At 40.6% G+C, this 24,171-nt stretch overlaps 1 protein-coding gene and 1 long non-coding RNA gene across 2 annotated transcripts; one reads left to right on the top strand and one right to left on the bottom strand.

The window, feature by feature from the left end:
• Positions 1 to 4,738: 4,738 nt before the first annotated feature.
• On the bottom strand, positions 4,739 to 18,111 carry LOC115594386 (uncharacterized). The gene is made up of 3 exons (XR_003986465.1): positions 17,368 to 18,111; positions 16,410 to 16,554; positions 4,739 to 5,382 (listed from the first exon to the last, which is right to left on the bottom strand). It is a non-coding gene; the product is annotated as an uncharacterized LOC115594386 (long non-coding RNA).
• vdac1 (voltage-dependent anion channel 1) lies at positions 14,290 to 23,770 on the top strand. The gene is made up of 9 exons (XM_030438441.1): positions 14,290 to 14,431; positions 16,666 to 16,735; positions 18,363 to 18,412; positions 18,897 to 19,049; positions 19,279 to 19,331; positions 19,624 to 19,851; positions 20,738 to 20,888; positions 21,581 to 21,638; positions 22,612 to 23,770. Exons 2-9 carry the CDS (start codon positions 16,669 to 16,671, stop codon positions 22,701 to 22,703), a joined length of 852 nt encoding a protein of 283 aa, XP_030294301.1. The 5' UTR covers positions 14,290 to 14,431; positions 16,666 to 16,668; the 3' UTR covers positions 22,704 to 23,770.
• The last annotated feature ends 401 nt before the right edge of the window (positions 23,771 to 24,171 follow it).

Here is a 24,171-nt window from a genome sequence, read left to right as displayed (position 1 = left end):
AGATTCAAATGACAAATAGACCAAATCACTGTGACATTGCAATAAAAACAGTTACTTCCAGCGAGAAGACTGTGTTTTCATTTTCAGCTTTAACTCTAACATTCAAGATTTATAGTAAAACTCTGTGGTCCGACCTGTGTGATCGTTCTACTGTGCTGATTTCATCTACTGTGTTAATTTTCTAGCTTTTTTTGTTATCTTCCCAACAGCCATCTAAGATTAACTGCTGTTTCACTGGAAACTCAAGCTGGTTTTTGTGTAGTATGTGGCCAAACAGTGTTATCAGGTCTAACCAAAGGTTTAAAGTATAAAGTTTTGCAATTACTAAGATATGACAGCATCAAACATGCATTTAAGATTAAATCTGATGTAGACACTTTGCAATTACATCTTCAAAAATAAATGTAATTGTACGTAAATGTGTAATGTGCACTGCAGGGGTTTTCTACGCAGAGGTTTTGAAAAACAAACATTGTGATTTGGTCTATGGTAAACATCATTTCATATTATCTTAATCATGTTAGCATTATAATCGGTTGTACCTAACAGACCTGTTAGCACGAGTTTTGTTGAGGGTTTTACGCAAGAAAAGTCCGATGGTATTTGACTTTTCAATGTCAGGTCTTTGTTTGGGTATTTCTTTTGCAGCTCCGGGCTTTTCTCACAATGTCAGTAAACAATCACACCAACTTGCATAATGCTTGTTCACAGCCAGCAAACCTTGTAATGAGAAGGGACGAGAGCCAAACCCAAACCCTGCACATCCTGCAAGCTATGGTTGTGAAATACTTTCACTCCACCGTACAATAAGTGTGTGAGAAATAGCTGTGAATGGGACTCTTCTCACAGTATATCATCCAATACTTTGTGGACCAATCTTGGGAACAAACATTATTCTCCCAGGCCCTGTTGTTTTAGAGTGTACTTGTGCATGTTCGGGGTCGTGACGATGATTTGTAGTGATGGCACCCTGGAAGCGCTGCACAGCCCAATTTGTTTTCGGTTTTCCTGATTGGGAAGATTATAGGGCCTTAGTTGCGACGGCGACAAACGTGTCACCGCACATATCTCCACTCTGGCTCCGTCTGGTTGTTATAAACACACAGGGAAAACAATCGGAAACGTTTGTTGATGGTCGGGGTGAGATTCGCCCGATATGGCGCTCGTTTGCATGTCGCGGTGATGTATAGCTGTCGAAGGCTTTTTAATGTTTTTGTGTCAAACCTTTATTTAGGGGTTTGTGTTTGACAAAATGTATTTGTCTGGGAAGAGTCACTGAGGTTTGAGGTTGCATCATCAGGAATAAAGTCAGCGGGATCAGGGACGAGCAGAACTGGTCTTTTCCTCATTGACTGGGTTTAAGAGATAATACACACTTCATCACAGCTAACGAAGCCTGACTGAACGGAGATGTGACATCGACCGTCTGAGCTACATCTGTCATAACATGCAATTCACCGTTCTTTGTGATATGTGAAACCATGTTGATTAAAAAAAAAATGGTTTGTTTTTGTGCAGGGAAAACGTGAGAAGCATTATATATTCTGATATAATTGTCTGTGGGCCAAAAACGCTTTATATCATTTATTAAATCGCTTTCTTTTTATGTAGTTTTGCTGTTTTTGAGTCAACATGATGTATAGATGAAGTTAGAGGGACTTTTCTTTTAGTTTTTCTGGATGCAGTTGGAATATTTGTGTGTAGGCTGTTGGCTCCAGCACTTCTATAATGTATTGTTGTATATATGTTGTGCCCCATCAGTAAGCATTTCTGTCGGGGCAGAACATTCATCAACATGTGTTTGACATCGGTGCCAGGGCTGTACAATCAAAAATAATTCTCGCAAAATAATAAATATCGCCAATATGACTTCGTTTTCCCTCTCTGCAGAAATACTTTGCCAGACCGGTTTACGAGCATTAAGTAGCGGGCTTAGTTTAATCGACTCCTCTCGTTGCAGAAAGAAAGTCTGCTGATGGAGCAAATGATGCGGACATGCGGGCGGTTTCAGATTTCACGTAAACCCCGAGTAACGAGCGACCAACGGACACAGAATACATTTGTGCGATGTTTTACGGAAAGCTTTGTGATATTAAGAGATGTAGACAAAGTCAGAGAGTTCAAACCACATAGAGACAATTCTGTGTCAAGCACATGTCTACGTATCTGTATCTGTATCTCTACCTCTGTGGGGGTGTAAGGGACTCGTGTGTGAGTGTGTCTGTACGTTAGCTTGAGGTGGGCTTGGCATTTAGATTTAACCGTCAGCATCTCCAGCAAACAAGCACGTTTACACCCAGACAAACAGTTGTGTCTGATTTCCTCACATCTCCTCCAGTTGAAAGGGCCCCTCACATCTACAGTGAGACCCCGAGGCGTGATTGTTGAGGACGTACAGAATTACACAACCACTGAAAGATCTCGGCGCTGATCAGACGCCCCATATGGAAAAAGAATGCTTTCACCACTTCAGTATCACAAACTGTAACCTTTATCTCAGGTAGCTGTGTTCTGTGAATGGAAATGATTTTGAGGTCTGAGGTGAGAAATTGCACCAGTGATCACAGGACTAAATAAACAGTCGTTCTGCTTACACTGTAAAACCTCAATTCGGTTTTCACATTAACCTTTTGTAAATACAAAAGTTTCGTTCGTTTAGAGTGAATTCATTCTGTATTGGCTTCCTTTTGTCCCGGAGCTTATAAACAGGACTCACTCTGACCTGAAAAGTTTTCTGACTTGGAAAGGACGAGCTGAATAAACGTCAGTCCACTGCTGCGAGTTCACTAAACTCATTAGAATTAATTTCCAGAGACACATGATTAGCATATTTCGAGGCTTCCCAGCATGCATTACTGAGCGTTGAAACTCCACAGAGAGCTGTCCTGTTTGTAGTTTGAAGGGAACATACATGATGGAAACTTGCAGTGCATCTTAACTACATGGTAAGACAAGTCCTGGTTGCATTTTTTAATGATAATGAAAATTATGTAGACAGCGATGGGAGCTGAATGCTTCCATTAGCAACCCCCAATGCATTATGTCAAAAAAGGATAACTGTCCCTCTCAATGGAGTAAATGCAGCAACACTGTCTGGAATGTTAATCAATGCACAACTGAACAATTATCAGTTCAGTATCTGCTGTTAGCTATTTAGCTCAGTTAGCTGTGCAGCTAGCGAACTGGTACTGGGAGCTCGGAGGACCAGAGTAGTGTCACTGTTTACACCTCGCATGAGAGCGTTGGACCAGGACGGGCCGGGTTTGGCTGGTAAGCGTCGATTTTCGAACGTTTTCACCTGAAAATTCATCCACTTTGCACCTTCAACTCTCAGTTTTAAGGCAGCAGGGGAACGTATGTTTCCAAATACAGTGCTTTTATTTAATGTAGAATACAGACGCACAAAAATAGCCACAAAACAGAGTCCTAGAATCAACTAAAGCTTGGAATCGTATGTTTTAGGTTTTGTAGCAGTGTCCTGAGCGCTGCAGATCGAGTGTAAACATTTGAAACATTCTCTGTTTCTTGTCTCTGTCAAAACTCAATCTCAGAGCTTCATGATAGAAATGATTTCACATGTGCTACCAAATCATGTCAAGCTTGGCATCATACTGCACCTGTGACTGTTAACACACAAATGTGAAGGCTGCTGTAAGTGTAAGGTTTTGTGTACACTCATAAGAGTCTTTGCTGTTCGAACATAATCAAGCCTGCTTTTTTACGCAAGACTACGCAATAGTATACTTTGTGAGGAAATTGTCGGCGATAAAACAAAAGAAGAATTAACCGGAGTTATTAAATCAAATGAAGGCAATAAAAGAGACTCTCGCTGAACACCAACCGAATTAAATCTGTTTGATTATAAATGTCATGATTAGCAAATATATTCAGCGTGCTAAGAAAAGCCGTTTAGGTTTTTTTCTAATAGAGGTGGAAATACAACATTTACAAAAAGAGATGTGGCGACACACGACAAAGTCACAATCTGTTATTCCACATATGTATCATGTCTGTATTCATAGACACGGTTGATAATCTTCTTTTTTTTTTTACATCACAAAAAGGTGTTTTAACATCCCTTTGACTGTTGATCAAAATGTCAAGAAAAGCATGGAGTGTTTTCAAAATGTTAAATGTAGTTGTGCTTGGCTAGGCTAGTCCTTTAGGTGCTTGAACAGTGACCGCAGATTCATTCAAGTTAAGTTAGTCATTTTAAACCAATTACAGATCCTCAAAATCTAAAAAATGCATGGACGATCTGCGCCTACCCTGCCGGTTTATCTAGAGTTTTCCAGAAGAGAAAGAATTACAGTACTCAGCTGGTGATAAAAGCAGCTGCCTTTCAGTATCTGGCTTCACTCCTGAGAGGATAAAAGGCAGTTTTGGTGATTTTTCTGATGTGAAATTCAAGTCAGGATCAAAACGTGCACCAAGGTTACTAGCTCGGAGGCTTGATGTTTCAGTGCCAGGGATTTTCAGTCGGTGCACAGCTTCTCTCTCTCTTTCTCTCTCTTTCTCTCGCTCGCTCTCTGGGCCTTCTGCACCAGTAATTAACCCCAGTAACTTTAATGTCTGAGTAAGTGTCAGAGAGCAACAGCGATCATTCAGAAAGACCAAAGTGATGAGAAACAACACAAATACCACCAGAACCCAGAGGAATAGTGTTTATCACGTCATTAACTTTATACTTTGATCATTCAACTGCACATATTATTCGATGTGACTGAATGTAAATGAATGGAGATGAAGTGGTTTTAACTTGCCATTTCTGAGTCTGCGCGAAGCCTTTGTGTGCTCACACAACCGGAGGCAGTCTGTTTGCTTTAAAGAAGTTTGACTCAAATCTTTCCATAAGAAAATTGATTTGAGATGTTCCAGCTGGGGCGTCATCGTCAGCAAACTTTAATCTGAGATGAGAAATCTCACTTCATGATTCACTTTATCTGAGTTTGTTAATCAAACTGATAGAGTCTGATGTATGTATACGTACGTTTGCTTTTCCTGTGGAATCTGAAATGTTTTACTTTCAGCAAATTTGCTCGTAGGAACGCTGTTAATTCACCAATGTCTGCACTTCTGGTACTTTTTCCATTTCTTAAAACTTGGATCTTCGGCACAGGGATTTTACATTTTTTTTTTTTTTATATCTGATCCTGGCGTTTGGTGTGATCGGCTCTTAACCAGGTGCAGGCGAGACCCTACAAAAACGCATGAACCACAGCCCTACCTGCCAGGTAGAAACCTGGTAGTCATGAAATTGAATTTGCGCGGCTGCTCCCCGCTTGTGTCTTGGGGCTGAAAGCCGGGCTGTTTCATACAGTAGAAGGCTCAGGCACAGAGATACCACACCAGCCTTTACCTCCTTTGATGTTGGCGAGGCACCTGGGGGGGAAGAATATGGAGAATTTGTTGATTACAGGGCCCCATATTCAGTACACACATTGATGCTGCATGCAGTGAGCTAGTGTATAGCAGGAGGCTCGGCGTGGCAGTTTGATAGTTTGTGGTAAAAGTGCTGGCAGGGCCACAGCTCTCCTCTCTCCCTGCCAAGCCTGTGGTTTCATATTGTGATCATCAACGGCAGATGTGAATCAGAATATGAGCTTTTCCTGATCAATGTGGCCCAAAACGTAGGCTTTACTCTGTCTTATTTGGAGTATTGTGTGTCTCTTCGTGACCGCTTTTATCCAAAGGGCCTGAAACAGCCACGGGTGGTGAACCCCCCCACCCGAAGTCGAGCTCTGTCATTACTCACACAGGAGGTTTGCATTTAAAGGTGCCATCTTTAAAGGTGTCTACAAAGCAAAAACTGACGGTGATAATTTCACTCTGAGAGTGTCACAATTAGCACTATACCCGTGTTTATAAGAGTCCACATTCAGTTTAGAGCAGAACCAGATGTGAGTGTACAAGGTGTAAAGTCAACACTTGGTTGCAGATGAGGAAGATGAAACACTCTGGTTAAAAGTTGCAGGAGAGAAATTCCAAGTAATGATGAGCTAATGTGTTATGTGTTTATCTTAGAAGAGTGTTAAGTTGTCCCCATTTCTAACTTAATTGCTTGTACTTTAAACAGTGGGGGAGGAAACATCCAGATCATTGTACTCAAGCAAAAGTACTAAAACTACACAGTCCTGAATCCAAACCTTATCGAAGTCAAAGTATTATCAGCAAAATGTACAGAAACTATTGAATGTCAATGTTTACGGCATCATCTTTCCTGACAGTGTTTTACTATAACTTTTGAAATACTTTTACTATTAATTTATTTGTCACGTTTTAATGCTGTAAATGTCTTTTGCTGTGAGAAAAAAGTTAACTTAACGAGCTCAGGGAAACAGTCCTGTGTTTTTCCGCTTAGTTGTCCACAGTTTTGTCGTCCACAAAACATTTCTGGAGCTTCACAGCATTGCAGTATTCTCTTGAACAACTGGAGTAGATGGGGAAAATGTTAAAACACAAGTGAGAAGTCTCTGGAAGCCCCGAAATCACAAATTGGTTAGAAAAGGTTTTATTTACACCCTTTTTTAAAGCTGATCTCTTCGCTGTAGCGACCCGTCTTAACATGACTGTGCGCCAAGAGTTTAAATAACGTCTTTTCAAAAACAAAGTTCCCGGCTTCTTCAGTCTTTTGGAGAATGCTGCGACGCTGTTCTGCTGTTATGCTCCAGAAATATACGTCTTGAACTACAAAACTTCATCCTTCTATCCGTCAGCACGGGGGCAAGACGACAATTTTTGGGGTGACCTTATCCTTTAAGAAGCAGGAAAGGCAAACATCATTCTTCAGTTTATCGGGAAAAATCATAATCAACCAATGAGGACGGCTGATGGTTCATTGTTTCTACAGGTGAAAAGTTGTGATCTGAATTCGGAAAACTAATGCGTTGGAGTGTTAAGTGCAACATTTGCCTCTGAGATGTGGTGGAAAAAAGACGTATAAAGTTGCATCAAAATGGAAATAAAGCATGAAGCTGCAGTGGGTTTCACCCTGCATGGCATCCCTGTTGGGTAATGCTGCTTTCACGGAGCAGCTATGCAGCATTTCAAAGTCAATCGATGAGCGGAGCAGCATGTGGGAAACATGAGCGCTGTTGGGCAACGCTGCAGCTTCACCTCAGTTTCCACAGAACAAGGCGGCAGGTGGCTGCATGAGCGGCATGGCAGTGATTATCAGCACATCTCTGCCAGGCAGATACCGAGAAAATGACTGTTAACCAGCTTACGCTACATTTCTTTGGACGCCATGAATGGGAGATAAAGATCGCTGCATCTGCTACGTACACACACAGACGCTGCACAGTCTCCCTCCCCCCCCCATCTAAACACAACACACACACACACACACACACACACACACACACACACACACACACCATCACAGGGGGAATGAGTCACAGCTCCACAGCAGTGCTCTGACCACAGCCGAGTCTTGACACTTTCTCATGCCTCCGATGCATTTACCAAAGTTCAGACAGGAAGGAAACATCTCTTATTTTTTTCCTATCATGTCGACCACTTATAAACAACGACGGCGATCAAATAACAAAACAAATACATTCATTTTTAAGTTGTGTTAAGAGAAAACCCGCAACGACAAACTGCTTGTTCCCAACTCGTGTTCCCACTTCTGAACCGAACCTGAGCCACTGCAAGGCACGCGACCTCGCAGTCAAAGGAGTCTCACAGAGGTCCTCGGCAAACTTTGCAAACAATGCCTCTCTTGACACCGGTCCCCGACGACATGAAGCGGAAGAAACGCCGAGAGCCGACAGATCTTCACTGTCTCGTGAAACACATTCACATTGTTTCTGTCTTGGGGACGTTACATCAGCGGGCTCGTCACGTCACGGGACGAGTTGTGGTCGGTTATTTCGACCGAGCGAAGAGCAATCAGCACATCATTATCAGACACAGAGCCGACTGTCTGCCTGTCCGCTTTATTTAAGAAACAGATCTATAATAGCAAGGGTGGAAGTAACTAATTACAGCTACTCAGATTACTGTAATTAAATCATTATTTGGGATAATTGAACCCTCATTTTTTTTCCCCAAGTCTGTAATTTTCCAGGCATCACACCGTGTCATCTACTTTGTTACTTTTAAAATAATACTTGAGTGCCGAGTACAATTTGATTTGATATCTAAATCTTTCATGCCTGACATACTGACAAGATCTGGACTGAAGGTTTGAAGAGACACAAACCTCTCTGATCGAGTGCCTGCTTATAAAATAATGAATACTCTGAGTAGCGTTTGAGAAGAATAGTGTGCACTTTTACTCGAGTATCATTTTAACACCAGTAGTGTTGCTTGAAATTGAGGGATATTTCAGTAACGTAACTGTAACTATGTAGATTTTTCAGTGCTCTTTCCACAGCTGTGCAACAGATAACTCAGTAATGGGCACAAACCGATCCGTGTTTATGTTTTATTCAAACTTTTTTTTCAAATGAGCAGTCGTGTTGTGACACTTCTCTCATCAGCGGTCAGGATGTTGGAGATTTTGTTGCAATGTTTTCGTCCCGGGCACCACAAACATTTCTCCGTATGGGAGACGTCAGTTCTTGACATAAAGACCAAATTTGTTTTGCATCGGTAGTGTTCCTGTTGATACCCCTGGCCTGTTTCCCAGCGGCTGAATGAGTGATTTTTATTCATCCATTTGGACCTGTCATCTCTTTCACCGTCCCGTTTGATGGCAGAAATCCCTTTTGAATTTGCGGGAGTGGAAACTTCGAAAACATTAAATCCGTTATAAAAACCTTTTAAGCGTGCTGAATGTTGCAGACACGAAGGTTAAAAAAGAAAAAAGAAAAAAAAAAAAAAAAAGGTTATTGGCCCTCGGACTGTTTGAACGCAGGAACACGAGTTAAGTGATTTACACTCCTGTATTAACCAGACTCTGGGTTATGGACTTCCACCCCGAGCTGGAAAAAGCAGCAGCGTGCAGTAAAGTCACTGACTCATAGGAGAGGCTTTGGGATGGATGGATGGATGGATGGAGAGAAGAGGGGGAGGAAGAGGAGTTTGGACCCTGTGTGAACCACTGAATTGGAAAAAAAAAAAAAAGACAAAAAAAAAAAAGAAGGATGACATACTGCCTTATTTATCCATATGTTGCGAATCATGGCATCTGTTTACAATCTATTTTATTTACTTTGGTGATGCTCGGCCCGGGTTGATTAACATTTTCTGTCGTGTTTGTTGTCTTCTGGAGCGGGATTTGATTGGCACTCGGTGACGGCTGTTTGAAGTGAGCGTAGCGCCGGCTTTGAAGCTTGGGGGGATGAAAGCAGAGCATCCAGATATGACTCGAGGATAATCTAGAAATGAATTCTGGCTGCCTCTGAAGGCGACCGACAGGCGACAAACATGTTACTAGTTGTTGATTAAATGTTACTTGAGATTTTTTCCGGGGTGCAGGGACACAGAACAGCGATGGGAACTTCCAAACACACATCAGGAAATAAGTTAAATGTGTTTGTTTAATGACAACAAGCTGTGGACGTCGGCGAGCGAATGAAGAACGAGCGATCGCTTCTCATCCATCACGAGACAACGCTCCTTTTATTTACAGGCCGTGCCGTTTGCAATTGTGACTTGAATTAATATTATTTATCACTGCTTCCCGTCACAGCTGCCTTCACTATACGCTGACAGCATTAAATTCACCAAAACGGTTTCTACTGACGTTGCATCATGTGTCAGAAAAATGTCGTCCTGTGTGAAAAAGCCAAAAGTTTGTAATAAAGTCAGGCGGCACCGTTTGAAGAATGGTCCAAAAGGCAACTCTTGGAGTTTTTAAATCTTTTTAAGATTTGAGTGTGTCTGCTGCAGCCTGTCACAGGTTAGAGTGACTCGAGTCAAAAGTTGAATAACGGGAGAGGTTCACTAATCCGTATTTAATATTCAATGTACTTGTATAAGGTCCTTCTGGCAAGTGAAGAAATATGTCTGGCTTTGACTTTTCTCTCTAAGTTAATCTTATAAACTGAATGTTTTGCATGTTAATCCTTCTCCATAAAGAATTGAGTAAATGCAGGCTCTTTGACAAAATGTTTCTGAGCTGAGTATTTTGTGAGCCTTAAACTAGATGAATTGGAAACACTTGAGTTGAGAAAAAAACAAAAAAACAAACTGAAATATACTCAGCAAAACTTCCCATATGTGTTCGTGTATACGGGGGAGAAAAAGATTGCATTCTGATAAATGATGGCAAAATATCTGGGAGGGAAAACAATGTTTTCTGCTCAGCTTGGTCAAACGTTGTCGACAAAATACAAATGAAACAGTTGATTGTAAAAATCTATAAATGAACAAAACAAAAATGCAAAATCTGACACATTTTGTCACTGCTGGTTGAAAATCATGTATTTCCAAATTCTGGGGATTGGGTTTTCAATTTATTAATTTTTTTAAGAAGAATAAACCAATTCAACTGTTAGATTATGCGAATAAAACAACAACAACTGTAAACTGGGCTGTTGTTTAGCTCATGAAAAGTTGGTGTTTTGTAGATGAATTATTTTCAAGTGCAAAAAGACGTTTTGATCAGAATTTGTGTTAAATTTTAAAGGTTTGCAAATTAATCTCGACCTACACATGAAGGAATAGGAAAAAAAAATTATACGAATTACATTTAAAATAATTCACGAATTACACCGTGTATAACAGCTTGGGTTTAAATGTAATTCTTGACGCAGACAGAGGTAGTTTGCTGTGAGGCCACAGCACCTTCATTTCTCTGAAACACCCGGTTTACTGGCATCAGCGAGCTGTCAGATGGTTAACAACACTGACATCTACAGGCTGACGCTGATCACAACCTCTCTCCCACACGACCCGTCGCTCTATCAGAATAGTTTTCTGTTTAAATGTTTAATACCAGTGCGAGCCCAGCCGCTGCGTTTGTTTCCTCTGTTCAGCATGTAGAGAGGATGCAGCTGATGGTTTTACCCTCACACTGTTGACAGAGCAGGCAGATAAGCCAGCCACAGCGAGGCTCATATACAGTGGTTGGTTAGTGGCTGTAGTTTCCTGATCAGCTGATGAGACACCTACATGTTTTTATACCAGGGGATTTCAGTGACCTCCCTTTTATCAGACAGTTCATATCGGGGAAAGTTTGAGTTTTCATTAATTCAGTCATTTTGATTCTCCACTATGATAAATAGATCTTCAAAGTCCTGATGCACACTAACAAAAAAAGAGAAATATGAGAGGTAAGATAATTAAAAAAAAAAAAAGCAATTATGTATGGGTGAGTGAGGCACACTGAGGTGCCTTATTGTTCACTGTTTGCTGCCAGTTGCAAAGGAAGCGTCTGAAGGTTTTTGGCAAAGTTCCCTTCACTCAACCACACTGCTGTTTCTGCGAAATCCTGCACGCATAAATTAAAACAAAACTGCAAAACATGCTCTGCATCCACAATGAGGCCAGACAAAGTTACATTACACACTTACGCTTGTTAATATACGAACAGACGTGGAACGTGGCAAAATGCATTTGACTCAAATTGTGTACAATTCTGAGAACATTTCCATTTCCTGCTGCTTGACGCTCCGATTCCACACATTTCAGAGGGAAATATTGAACATTTTACTCCACTCCGTTTATTTGATAACTTCAGCTCTCCCGTATTCCTGTACAGCCCTTTGGTCTTTATTTATCAATCATCTCACTCTCTATGCCTCTGTCTGTTTTTATTGTATATATTATAATCACTGTTTGTTTATTGTCTTTAATGTATGCACCTTCTTCATCAAGACAAATTCCTCGTTGGTGTTAAACCCTTCTCGGTAATTAACCTGTTTCTGATTCTGATTCAGTTATGAGAGAGATTTCAGAATGACAATATAATGATGTGATATTACTGATTAAGATGTAACTTCTCAAGGGGGGAGTATTTTATCCTAAAATACATTTATCCAGAATAAACCATTTGACATAATCAGTAAGCTTCTTAGAATACATTTTGATGCCAATACTTTCATTTAAGTAGAAACATTTTTTATGCAGGACTTTTTCTGGTAACAAATCTGAGTAGTTCTTCTATTTCTATATATCACCCAACCGCCTTTTAAATCTAATATTTGTGCAAAGATGTCAAGAGCAGTTAAAAATATAACCTTAACAAAATCCATGATAAAATAAAACACATGAATGTCACTCTGATGGAAATATTGTGAATTGTTTTTTTTTTTTTGTACCTCATGCTGACAACAACCATGCTTATGACAAAGATGGTCACATTCAGATTATTTAAAAAAAAAGAAACATTTAATCTATCCTATAATATGTATTAATATAATCTGCGTAATTATGTCAGAGGGAAGAAACCAAATTAGTGTTATCAACAAAAAGTACTCATTATGCAGCAGAGTGATCCATCTCAGTGTTATAAATTATACAAATACATATCATATTATTGGATTTTCATAGCTGCAGCATTTCTTAGAGGTGAAACTATTCAAAACTTTATATATATATCCAGTATATACTGTTGGGTAAATATGTAACAATTGCATATTATTATTATTATTATAATAATATTTTTTTCTGTTCTGTTTGTAAAATATTACCCTGAACATAAGCAGTAATTGAAGGTCACAAGTTCTACATGTAGCCTACTTGAGTAACTGCGCAGTATTACAGAGGATGTGAGTGTAACCAGCTGAGAGAGCTCTTCAGTATCCGCAGGCAGTGAATGATCTTCATCATGTAACATCAGAGGTCAGCACCTGTCATCCTCTCATCTACAGATGTGATGTAACCTCACAGCTGCCTGGCTCTCTCCTCCGCCCTGGGTCAGTTTGTACAAACGGCACAGTGAGGTGAGGCTCAGCGGTGAAGGTGTAAAAAGCTGATCTCCAGTCAGCTGTTAAGGGGGAACGCTCAGTGATGCCGCAGGAGCTGCGTGCTACAAGGGGTGAACTACGCATGCGTCAAGGTAAAGCACCGCCGATACCAAAGATAAGGTTGAATAGTAAGATGGTTCACTTTCAGCTACTTCTGTTTTCGGGTATTAACTCGTGGCAGAGGATAAACGTGTAAGAAGCCCTACCATTGGTCATTATGCTATATTTAAAAGTGCACTGTGTAATTTTGGGACGAAATTTGAATCAGAAGAGAAATAAACCTCTCGGTAATAAACCTGTTTCTGATTCTGATTCAGTTATGAGAGAGATTTCAGAATTACAATATAATGATGTGATATTACTGATTACTTCTGATATTACTTCTTATTCAGTCTGTTTTTAATAAGAAAACAGACTGAATAAATAAACCCACCCTAAAAATGAAACATCATTTCATACAGTTTGATCTTGTTTAAAATTGGTGGACCCTACCTCCTTTCTTGCCACAAATTACAGTTCCGGGGACCTTATTTTCCTCTGAGAACATCTGGTTAATCAATCATTTGTGTTAATACTTCATCAATATTACACTTCTTAAAAGTCTTGAGTTTGAATTTCTTCTCCAAACTACATAATACCCTTTTAATAGATAGATTTTTTTCATATTTTTCTGCTTTGCTTCTTTTAACACAGCTTGAATTTGGGGGGAAAAAAATCAAAACCTCGCTGCTAAAAGAGCTCGTTTTTTTCTTTCCCTTTTATCTTAGATCAAAACAAAATGTAATATAACTGGTAGTGACATGTGAGCTATTGTAACAGCGGAGTTCTCAGATCTTTAAATTAAGTTGCCACTTATTTCAGGCATGCTGAATCAGTGTCAGGTTTTAAATCACTTCTTAAAATACAGTTCTTTAAAGCTGCTTTTAACACCTGATTCAGATGATTTTAACTTTGTTTAATTAATCTAGATCTTACTTATTTTATTTCCCTGCTGTTTATATTCACAATCTATGATTACCATTGCAATTATTTGAGTTTTTTGTGATTTTGTGTTTCTTTCTTGATATGTCATTATTATTATTATTATTATTATTATTATTATTATTATTATCTGTATTGTTATTATTAATATATTATTACTGAAGGTAATTTTATATAGCTATAAAAGTAGCTCCACTTATTTGAAGCAGTTCTCTTTTTGAAGAGGGGAAGTGATTTTATTTAGGCTACGTTTGAGACCATTTTTGAGGAATTTAGACTGCAAAGTAGTTTTGTTTTAACTGAAAATAAATCAAGTATAAATTAGGCTAACATACAATCACTCGAGTAAACCAAACATTCAGGATGATGGTTATGCAAATTACTTTACTAGTTTTGTGTGGGGACAGTGGGATACCAGGAATGCTAAAATAGGGTGTGAACTATCTTGCCGTTTCACTGTATGTTGTATCTTTGAAGCTGCTGATGCTTACGTGACTTGCAACGTACGTGACGCCGCACCAGCTCCTTCCTCTCTCCTCCCTTTGTGCAGTTGACGAGCCCCTTTTCGGTCAGGACTGGAACAGACAGAGGTACGTTATCTATCTATTACTGAAATGCTCCACAGCTGACTCTTTACTGCGCAGCTGTTTCTCTGCTATCAGCCGGTGGACTCTGTCCTCCGGAGCCCGGAGCTGTCTGTCTCATCCTCTGATTTATAACCGATGCTGCTCGACGTGCAGCAGGGATGCTAGGCCTGCTGCTTGTACAACTGCTGTTAGCTTAGTGGCTAATGTCTTGCGGTGCGGTCGACAGGGTGCTGACCAGTGCTCAGCAGTCATCCATGTAACTTTAGCTAGAAATGATCAAGCTTAGCTAGCTTACGGTTTAGAGTTGTGGTCACTTTACATGCTCCCCTGTCTGTCTGTGCCGTAACGTTACTCACCGGAGGCACCTGCCCGCTGTCCACCTTGATAGCTAGCTTATGCTAATCTGCTAGCAGGCGAGGGCAGGGAGATGCTGCCTTTACTGCCTTCATAAACCTCTTTGCGTGAGTCAAGAGGCCACTGCTGTGTTCACTGTAGAGGGAGACTACACTCTTTTAAATTAATTGTAGCTTTTCCACCTGGATCTCCCTGAATTTCACTCAGGCTAAAGTGATGCTGAAGGACAGTGATGGAGCCTGTACAAAGTCACAGCCACACACACAGTCCTTACCATGCTGTAGGAGTGATGCTCTTTATTTTGTTAAATTAATTGGTGTGCCTGTTATATAAAGATGATGTGACCCTATTCAACCTAAAGTGAGGATTTCACTCCAGGACACCTCAGTGGGAGACATTGCAAGATATCATGCGCACAGGGTTGTCCTAGCCTTATGTCCTCTACGGCCTTTTCCCCCTGCAGCCATGTGTGAAGCTTTAAAACTACTCAGCCGCAGTTGGGTGTATTGGCAGACTGTACGTGTGTAAAGCTGAGTGGGCATGCTATTTCTGTATGCGTGAACACTGACTGCAGATACGTGACATTAGTCCACTTCCTGTCCAAGTGCTGCTTTATGACCACAGCACTGGGATCGGGTTGGCTGCCCAGTGGGACATCCTTTGTGACTGAGCTGGACGTGGTGCATGCAGAGAAACATCTGGGCCACAAACGTGCACATGGATGCACGGCAGTAGACGTGCTAGTCATGTTAGAATTGGAGCAAAAGGGTGTGGTTGTTGTGAAAAGGTGAGGCTTCACTTTAACTTGGTTGAACAGGCTTTGAGGGAGATCAGGAGTGACTCACTGAGGTGGAGCGAGCCTTGGATCATTCATGACATTCCTTATAGAATCTCCTCATGTTACTTGTGAACTTCCCAACATCAGTGAGCACAGATTTAACGTTTAGTTTTAGAGACATTGCTTAATTTCTCAGTCGAAATGTTTTAAAAAAAAATTCCCACACATACAGGCTGTATAAGAGAATGACATGAGAAATCGTAAGCCCTAAGCTTGCTCCTCACCGGGTAAACTGATCAAATTCCTGTTCTATCTAAAGTCAATATGCGCATGTATGTTATCGATAGGCCTGCGTAACAGCTGTCCCTTGATAACTGTTGTGCTATTGAACAATGGAACCAGCATCTCCTCAACATAATGATGAAATAGACATGTGTTGCACAAGAGGCTGTTCTTGAAAATGAAGGACAAAGAGGTGCACACATACTTGAGCACACATGAGAGCAGCCAGTCCAGTGGGTTAGCAAAGAGTCTGCATTGTGCCCGAGTCTGAGGGAGTCTGTGGCCCCCATTGTTCTTTCTAAAGTTGACTTCTCCCACTTTGAGACGTCGCGTTCGATGCTTCACAAATGACATTTACTCAGGAATCAGTGAATGTTTTGACACTGTATTGGCAAAGTGTATCATTTGGAGGGTTTTTAAAATCCCTAATTAACAGCTGAATGCAAAAATGTGACACCTGCATACAAGCTGACCTCTGTCCTGACTGTGGAATGCAAGTTTGAGCAAACGTGAGTGTGAGAATCAGTGTTCAGCTTATGAAAGTCAATAACTTCATCAGATTTGTACCTTTCAAATCCATCAGTGACCTCCAGTTGCTCCCGCCTTCCTGTGCCAGCAGCACTACTGTGCTCACATCTGATCAGTCAGTCCACAGTGTGGTTACTGTGTCTGTCCCTCTGCTGTGTTCCTGGCTACTCTGGCTGTCCTAAAGCTGTAACACAGAGGGAAGACAGCAGGGATGTTATTTTTCGAAGAGCCGCTTGTATTTTTTGTTCCCCCTTGTTCTTATTCCCAGCCATGAACATCCACTTTCCCTTTGCAGATAATGGCTGTACCTCCCACTTACGTTGACCTTGGAAAGTCTGCCAAGGATGTTTTTACCAAGGGATACGGTAAGCACCAAGCATACTCACTATTTATAGAATACATTATGGATTAAACACAATATGAAGTGTGAATAACAGACTGCGTAACAAACTTAATAGTGTCTCGTCATAACATAGAAACGACAGCAGCATGTAGTATTTACACACATGCGTCTGTTTAATTGTAAAACAGTGTTAAAGGCTTGGAAAAGGTCACCCAGAGCCACAGGAGACGTAATGAAAACTTTTGTCACCTACTGTGTAATACTACTTGTGACTAACGAATTGACTTAAAAGCTCAGTCACCTTCTTAGTTAGTTAAAATATTAAGTCCAGGCACCATGGTAACAATTCAGACAACGGGTTGCCTCTACCAGCTGCCAAAAGTTGTATGTAGTTGTAAGAACAAGCTTTATTTTGCACTGAAGCCTTTTCAGTTGAGGATTTTCTCTGTTGCCTCATGAAATAAGAACTAAGAATACTTATTAGTTTATCAGTCTATACACAAGAAGAACAATACCCTCTTTCTACATTGTTCTCTAAGGTAATCTGGGTGATTCTTTGTAAGAATTGATGCAACACTTCCTTTCAGAGCTCATGCAAATCAAGCAAAGTTAAAGCACATGATTCAAACCAGTTACTGTAACGTTATAACTCACCACTACCCGAACCCATGAATAGATCAGAGCCTGCTGTTTGGGTGGATGTCCTTAGGGTGTTCTCTGTGCATACACACAGCTGTGCTTCAAGGGTTACTGAATTATGTCCTCTATTAATCCTCTATCAAGGGATTCCCTGTTGATACAGCAGACTGATTCGTCATTCATTGACAGAGACAGTAATGCATTGCTGTGGGTTTCAGTTAGAGTTGTTCCAATATCGATACCAGTATCGGGAGTGCTTCTAATACTGCCTAAAATGCTGTAATTGCTATCGCGAGTACTGGGGTTGCTGTGGTGACTTATAAGTGATATACTCATAACAACACCGGTGCTACCAAACATTTCCAAGTGCCGCAGCTTCACATTAAAAAAAACTTGACTAGCACTCCCGTGCTGTGTGTTGTGTCTGTGGTCCAATAAAGTATTGATAACATTTTTTTTTTTTTTAAATCACGGTGGGGGCAGTATATATCAGTAAATCTCTTATTTTCACATGGAGCTGTGGAGCTCTCTGGGTCATGTGAAGCGTGGTTGGGTGAATCAATTAATGGCTGTAATGCTTGACAGGGCCAGGGAAGGGGCTTTAGGCTCCAGCCAGGATGTGTTTAACCAACCTTTTAGCTATTATTCATAATTGACAGCTCTAATGTTTTCACAGAACCTACATCAAATCAATACACACATTCAGTCAGTGGCACATGAATAACTTTAAATGCACTCTGGAGGCTTGTAAGAGGGTATTTCACGGACACTAATCGATAGCTTGAAATAATGTGGTTTGAAATATCTAAAGGGATACTGTGTATTAATACACTTATAATATCAGTTACATGGTTAAGATGATAATATTCATGATAGTATTGGCATTAAGCAGTGCTTGTGTCTCAAGGAATCTGTGCCACTTACAGAACAGTTTCAGAGTGGTTATTATTAGATCTGTATTGTCATCTGAACATCAATTCTGATCTTTTATTAAATGTTGTCTCTTTCAGGCTTTGGGCTCATCAAGCTGGACTTGAAAACAAAGTCTGAAAATGGACTGGTAAGTCGTTGCCTGTCATCATCAGTTTATCAGCGCTGCTGCTGCGCCAGACTACAGCCGTCCTATCATAGCTTAAGAGGCCCCTGACTGATAATTAAGTGGCTGGTCATCTGACCTCCTAAAAGCTGCCAGGAGACCATGACCTCAGCTACCTGACAAATACATTATTTTGGGACTTAGTATGTTATTATGTTGTCTTGTCCACTATGGATTTCTATAACTTGTAACTCGCCTTCAGGAAGTATGATCAGCAACATACTATATTACGTTTTTGATCCAAGACTTATCAGTCAACTGAATGTCTTAAAAAATCCTCAAATTTTAGATATACAGTTGTAGTAGTAGTACTAGGTTAAATGCAGACGTGGTGTCGGTTAAAGGTTAGCAACAATACATTACTGGGTAAAACCCTTTGGTAATGTAACTGAATACTAGGCGTTAATTCTCATTAGTAGGACTCTGATGCCAATACTATCATCTGCAGGAGTTCACCAGCACGGGCTCTGCCAACACTGAGACCAGCAAGGTAGCTGGCTCCCTGGAGACAAAGTACAAATGGGCAGAGCATGGACTGACCTTTACAGAGAAGTGGAACACCGACAACACCCTGGGGACCGAGATCACCATTGAAGACCAGGTTGGTGATGGGGTGTGGTGGCCAAGCAAATCGAAAATGTAATAAAATTTAATGTAAAAATGTGACTTTGGCTCTGTACATTTACACTTTACATGTTACTGCAAATGGCAACTAGAGATGGTAAAGTGTAAAGTAACAGATGAAGTTATCTATCCATCTATGTAGTCCTTTCTCTGCATTCACTATATTTCGACTTTTGATAAAATGAACTTTCTTACCTTTTCCACAGTTGGCGAAGGGGCTGAAGCTCACGTTCGATTCCTCCTTCTCACCAAACACCGGGTAAGAACAGCTGGAGAAAGATAAAGAACATGTTAAACATGTTTTAGCAGAGCCTGGTCATAATACTGCGAGTCTACCAATGCCTGTAATAATGTGATACAATGAGATAATTTCCTGGTGTCTGTAAAAATAAAGGGTACAACACTTGAAAATACATATTTTTTTAAACAAAACCATAGCAGTCTATAGTCGTGATAAACCGCTCTTCTTTATAAAGCTTCTTTTTTCTAGCTCTGGGTAATGTTTGCCTCTGACATTAACAACTTGTTATCTCCCCTTCACATCATGCCAGCAAGAAGAGCGGCAAGATCAAATCAGGCTACAAGTGCGAACACATCAACCTTGGCTGTGACGTCAACTACGACATCAATGGTACAGCCATCCACGGCGCAGCAGTGGTGGGCTACGAGGGCTGGCTGGCCGGTTACCAGATGACCTTCGAGGCTGGCAGGAACAGGATCACCCAGAGCAACTTTGCAGTTGGATTCAAGACTGACGAGTTCCAGCTCCATACAAATGTGTAAGACTACATGAAGCAGCAGATGGTTAAGAGTAGTATGCTAGCATGCACCCTTTCTTTGTACTACATGCACTGCCTTTCTAACACAGTGTTGAACCAGTGTGGCCTCTCCATATCTGCTGTGAATTTGGTGCAGTCCATACTCATTTAAATTTAAGAAAGCAAAGAAAGTGAACGTATACTGAGGGAATGTGATGTTTAAAGGTAAAGCTGAGGCGCTTTGACATGTTTGAGATGGAAAAGGCATGTAGATGCAACCTTTATCTTTTGAAACTATTTTATCATGTTATGTGGTACTTGAACATACGTGTCAGGCTGTAAGTTGTAGCTATAAGTGAAACAGCAGTCCAGACGACTGACCTTAACTAGACAGAAGTCCTCAAACCGTTTTCTTGTCTTTGTTTGGCTGACTAACTTGTTTCCCATTTGGATATCTGCCCAGCACCCAGGTGCCTGGCAGTTATTTTTACACCCAGGTGATGGGATTTGCTCTATTGCAAGTGAGCTGGAGTGAGTAGTTGGCAAGCATAGAGGGCCTCGGTGAAAAGCCAGACTGAGGTAGTGTCAGACAATGACAGAGAGAGAGAGATAGAGAGAGAGAGACAGGGACAGGGACAGGGACGGGACTCGGTTTAAGTCCTTTTTCCTGCTGTGCTGCTAGTCAAGCCTGTCTGTCTCAGTCTACAGCTGAGGTGAAGTCAGAGAGAGTGCAATGTAGGCTTACATCAGTGACGGTGCACCTGGCTGAGGAGCTCTTTAACTGACATGCAAGGAAGGCTTTCTTTGTTTACAAAACACGAAACCCTAATTTATCCCTTTTGAGGGGGAAACATCACCTGTGTTGTATTAATATTTACACTACACATTCTCATCTGTTTGTTTTCAGAAATGATGGCACTGAGTTTGGTGGTTCGATCTACCAGAAGGTGAACGACCAGCTGGAGACAGCCGTCAACCTGGCATGGACTGCTGGAAACAGCAACACCCGCTTTGGCATCGCTGCCAAGTATCAGATTGACGCTGATGCATCCTTCTCTGTGAGTAGTGTGTAACCTGAAGTGGTTGTAGTAGCGGAATATCAACATCTTGCACCTCTAAAAGCAGAAGTTAAGAGCCATGCAGTGCAGAGGCCAGTGAAACCAGCTGCTTGAACCCAGGCTAAAGGCATATTGGATATGGAGATATTCTGGGTGTCTGTTATGCGAACTAAGATGGGGTGCATTATGATTAGTCAAGATCCGCTCAGTTCAAATCTAGGTCACAATCTCTGCTGAATGTCCTGCCTAGCTGACTGACTTGAAAGAATGGAGAGGTCCGTGTGATTGCATCACGTTCATTTGGGCATGAGAGAAGCCTCAGCCAAGCCAAAACATCCACTGGGAGGAGTCTGTGATCTACAGACCGGCCCAGGCTAATTTAGTCCCGTCTATCACATTAGCCCTTAAATCCCACTTTCGACAGAGTCAATTAGTGTGAGTGGTTGTCTGTTAGTGGAATTATATGTACTTTCTAACAACTTTAAGTATGCCAATCTGAAGTGAAAATGTTTCAGTGGTAGCACTGGTGACTCACAGTATCAGTTTCAGAATTCAATATGAATCACAGTTATGATTTTCTTAACATTTTACTTGGAACAGGCGATAGTATACCCAGCAGTGGCATAATAAATGCATCTTTTGGTAAAACGTGTTGTTCACTGTATGATTTTTCATCTGTGGTTCCCACACAGGCCAAGGTGAACAACTCCAGCCTCGTGGGTCTGGGCTACACTCAGACTCTGAAGCCAGGTGAGTAACTGGATATAACTCGTGTGTCTATTGCTTAAAAGGGCGAAAACACTGACCTCGTTGACAAATTCCATAATATTATAACATTATCTTAATTAAGATACAATGAACAACAAAAAGCCATTTATCCAGAATTGTATAACTTGAGTAAATTTAAGAGTGCAACTTGACTTGAGTTTTCTGAGGCTTTTTGTTTTAGGGCTGCACAATAAATTGTTTCAGTGTTGACATCACAGTGTTTGTATGCACATTTGTCACACTGCATGATGTGCAGTGTCAAGAAAGTCAAATTAGAAGAAGTCTGTCAGATATGAGATAACTCAGTCAGATTGTGTTCTTGGAAACATGAAAGTCTGTTGCGTGTGAGTGCCATTCAGGCAAAACACCAATCATTCTTGATCAATTTATCAAATGAAGCAACTCCTGCTTTAGTCAATTTAAAGAAATCAAAATGTCATTTCTCTTCAATATAGTGCAGTCATCATTTTTCTTTTTATATACAAACATCCGACTGCTAGTGAATACATGTTACTGAGGATATCATTCTATGTTGATGGCCAGATAGAAATAGAACAGAAAATTGTGTAGGGCCATTTACAACCAAAAAACACATTTTCTCCAGGGTAAAATAACAATAGCATTACATTAAATTACCGTAAGATGTGGTCGTAGTTGAATGCGCACTGCAAACTAATGTTGGAGTATAGAGGTAGGATGTTCAGTAAACCAAGACTGGAATATTACAGTAAGCAACATTTGTAGTCAAAAAAATCATATGCACATACACATTAATATACGGGGCATAGCACAAAATCCTGGACCCTGTACATTGGCATTCTCTATGGTCTCCTTTCTGCAACATTAGCTATCCATTCTGTTTATTCGTAGTCCCCTTTTTTCCTACAACCACACGCCCCTGAATAAAAATCCCCTTATCTATGCATGGCTCACCCCGATGTGTCTATTTCTGCAGGCATCAAGCTGACCCTCTCTGCTCTCCTTGATGGCAAGAACATCAACGCTGGTGGCCACAAGCTTGGTCTCGGCCTCGAGTTCCAGGCATAGGAGGATGAGGCAGATGGCTTTCCAGTCCTCCCAGCCCACACGCGCACACACACACACACATTCCCCACCAAAAAAAAAAAAAAAATTCCAAATCCTTTATTGATCAGGCTAGCCCTCACAAAACCCGTTTCCCCCCTAGGTATGCTACAGCTGGAAGCAAGACAGAATAAAGGTCAAATCGTTCTCATGACGATCTACCCACTTTTAAAGGACCATTTTAAGGGAACATTATATTTTGCAAACATAGAGCCAAGTTCAGAACAAAACTATAACTGTAAGTCAGAAAGTTTTTTTCTTGAATTGTTCAGCTTGCAAGGGAAAGGTAGCTCCGGTACATCCATGTTGGCCTCACTCTTTGTCATGTCATTACGGTCATACACGATGCTTTAATTTTGTGTGTCTCTCTGCTTTCCAATGCAGATAAAAGGGAAAATCAAAACTAGTTCAGCCCAAAATGCATCATGGGCTCGACAGAGTCAGCGTACAGTTGAATAGTTACACCACCAGATGGTGCTGTTGCATAGCACCATTAAGCACTCCTTGCTCAAAAGTTGTAGTGGTGAAGTATGTCTTTATTTTCACAAATCTGCACCAGAAAGCTCTAATGTCTGTCTTGATATATTATACAATGGGAAGGGTACAGTAGTTGTCCCTGATGTAAGCAGCTGTGAGTAGCTCTAAGAGACACTACACCCCAATGTGTACATTCTGTGTTTGTCGTCTCACTTGTTTATTGTGTCTGTGCATTTGGTGTGAAACATGTCTTTTGTTACATATAGCATAATGAATATTATTTAATTGACAGTCTTGCATAGTTTAATCCACCTTTAAAGTCTTACGAAGGCAATGACTTGTCGATTCTTTGTCAAGCAAACAGAAGGAAACCTATAATGGACACAGTTGAACTTCTCTGCATAAGAGTACTTCTGAAAAGGAGGATGAAATGAATAAATATAGTGGATGGGAAATGGTAGTCTTCCACAACTGGTCATGGGAATCATACTTAGTGTACCTGACAGTATTGTTATTCCCTGAATTAAATAAAGAACATCTTGAACCAGTCTCTATTTGTTTGTCCATCTGCCTTTTTACCTGCATCTAATGATGATGACCTCATACCATGTTTAATAAAATATATTTAAGTGTTTTGAAGCAGAAAATTGAATCTCACATTGTTTGTTAATCTTCATTTCTATAGAATATTAGACATAAGTGAAAGGGACATAACTCAGGACGACCTATTTAAACTACTTCAATCTTAACTTCAAACCAACTGTCAGAAAACGGAAAATTACAATAAAACTACAATAACATCAGATAAAACTGACAGTTGACCAGATGTTAGGAAAACTTCCACAGACCTTGATTATGTTTGAAGCTCATACCTCTCCAAACCCATTAGAAATGTATCTTATTTTAATGTTCAAACACTTGGATCATAAGAGATAAAATGATGAATTAGAACCTT

Source organism: Sparus aurata, chromosome 13 (genome assembly GCF_900880675.1).
Source record: "Sparus aurata chromosome 13, fSpaAur1.1, whole genome shotgun sequence".
Classification (NCBI taxonomy): Eukaryota; Metazoa; Chordata; class Actinopteri; order Spariformes; family Sparidae; genus Sparus; species Sparus aurata.
Note: the sequence above shows the minus strand (reverse complement) of the source record. Positions and strands in the feature narration are given on the sequence as shown.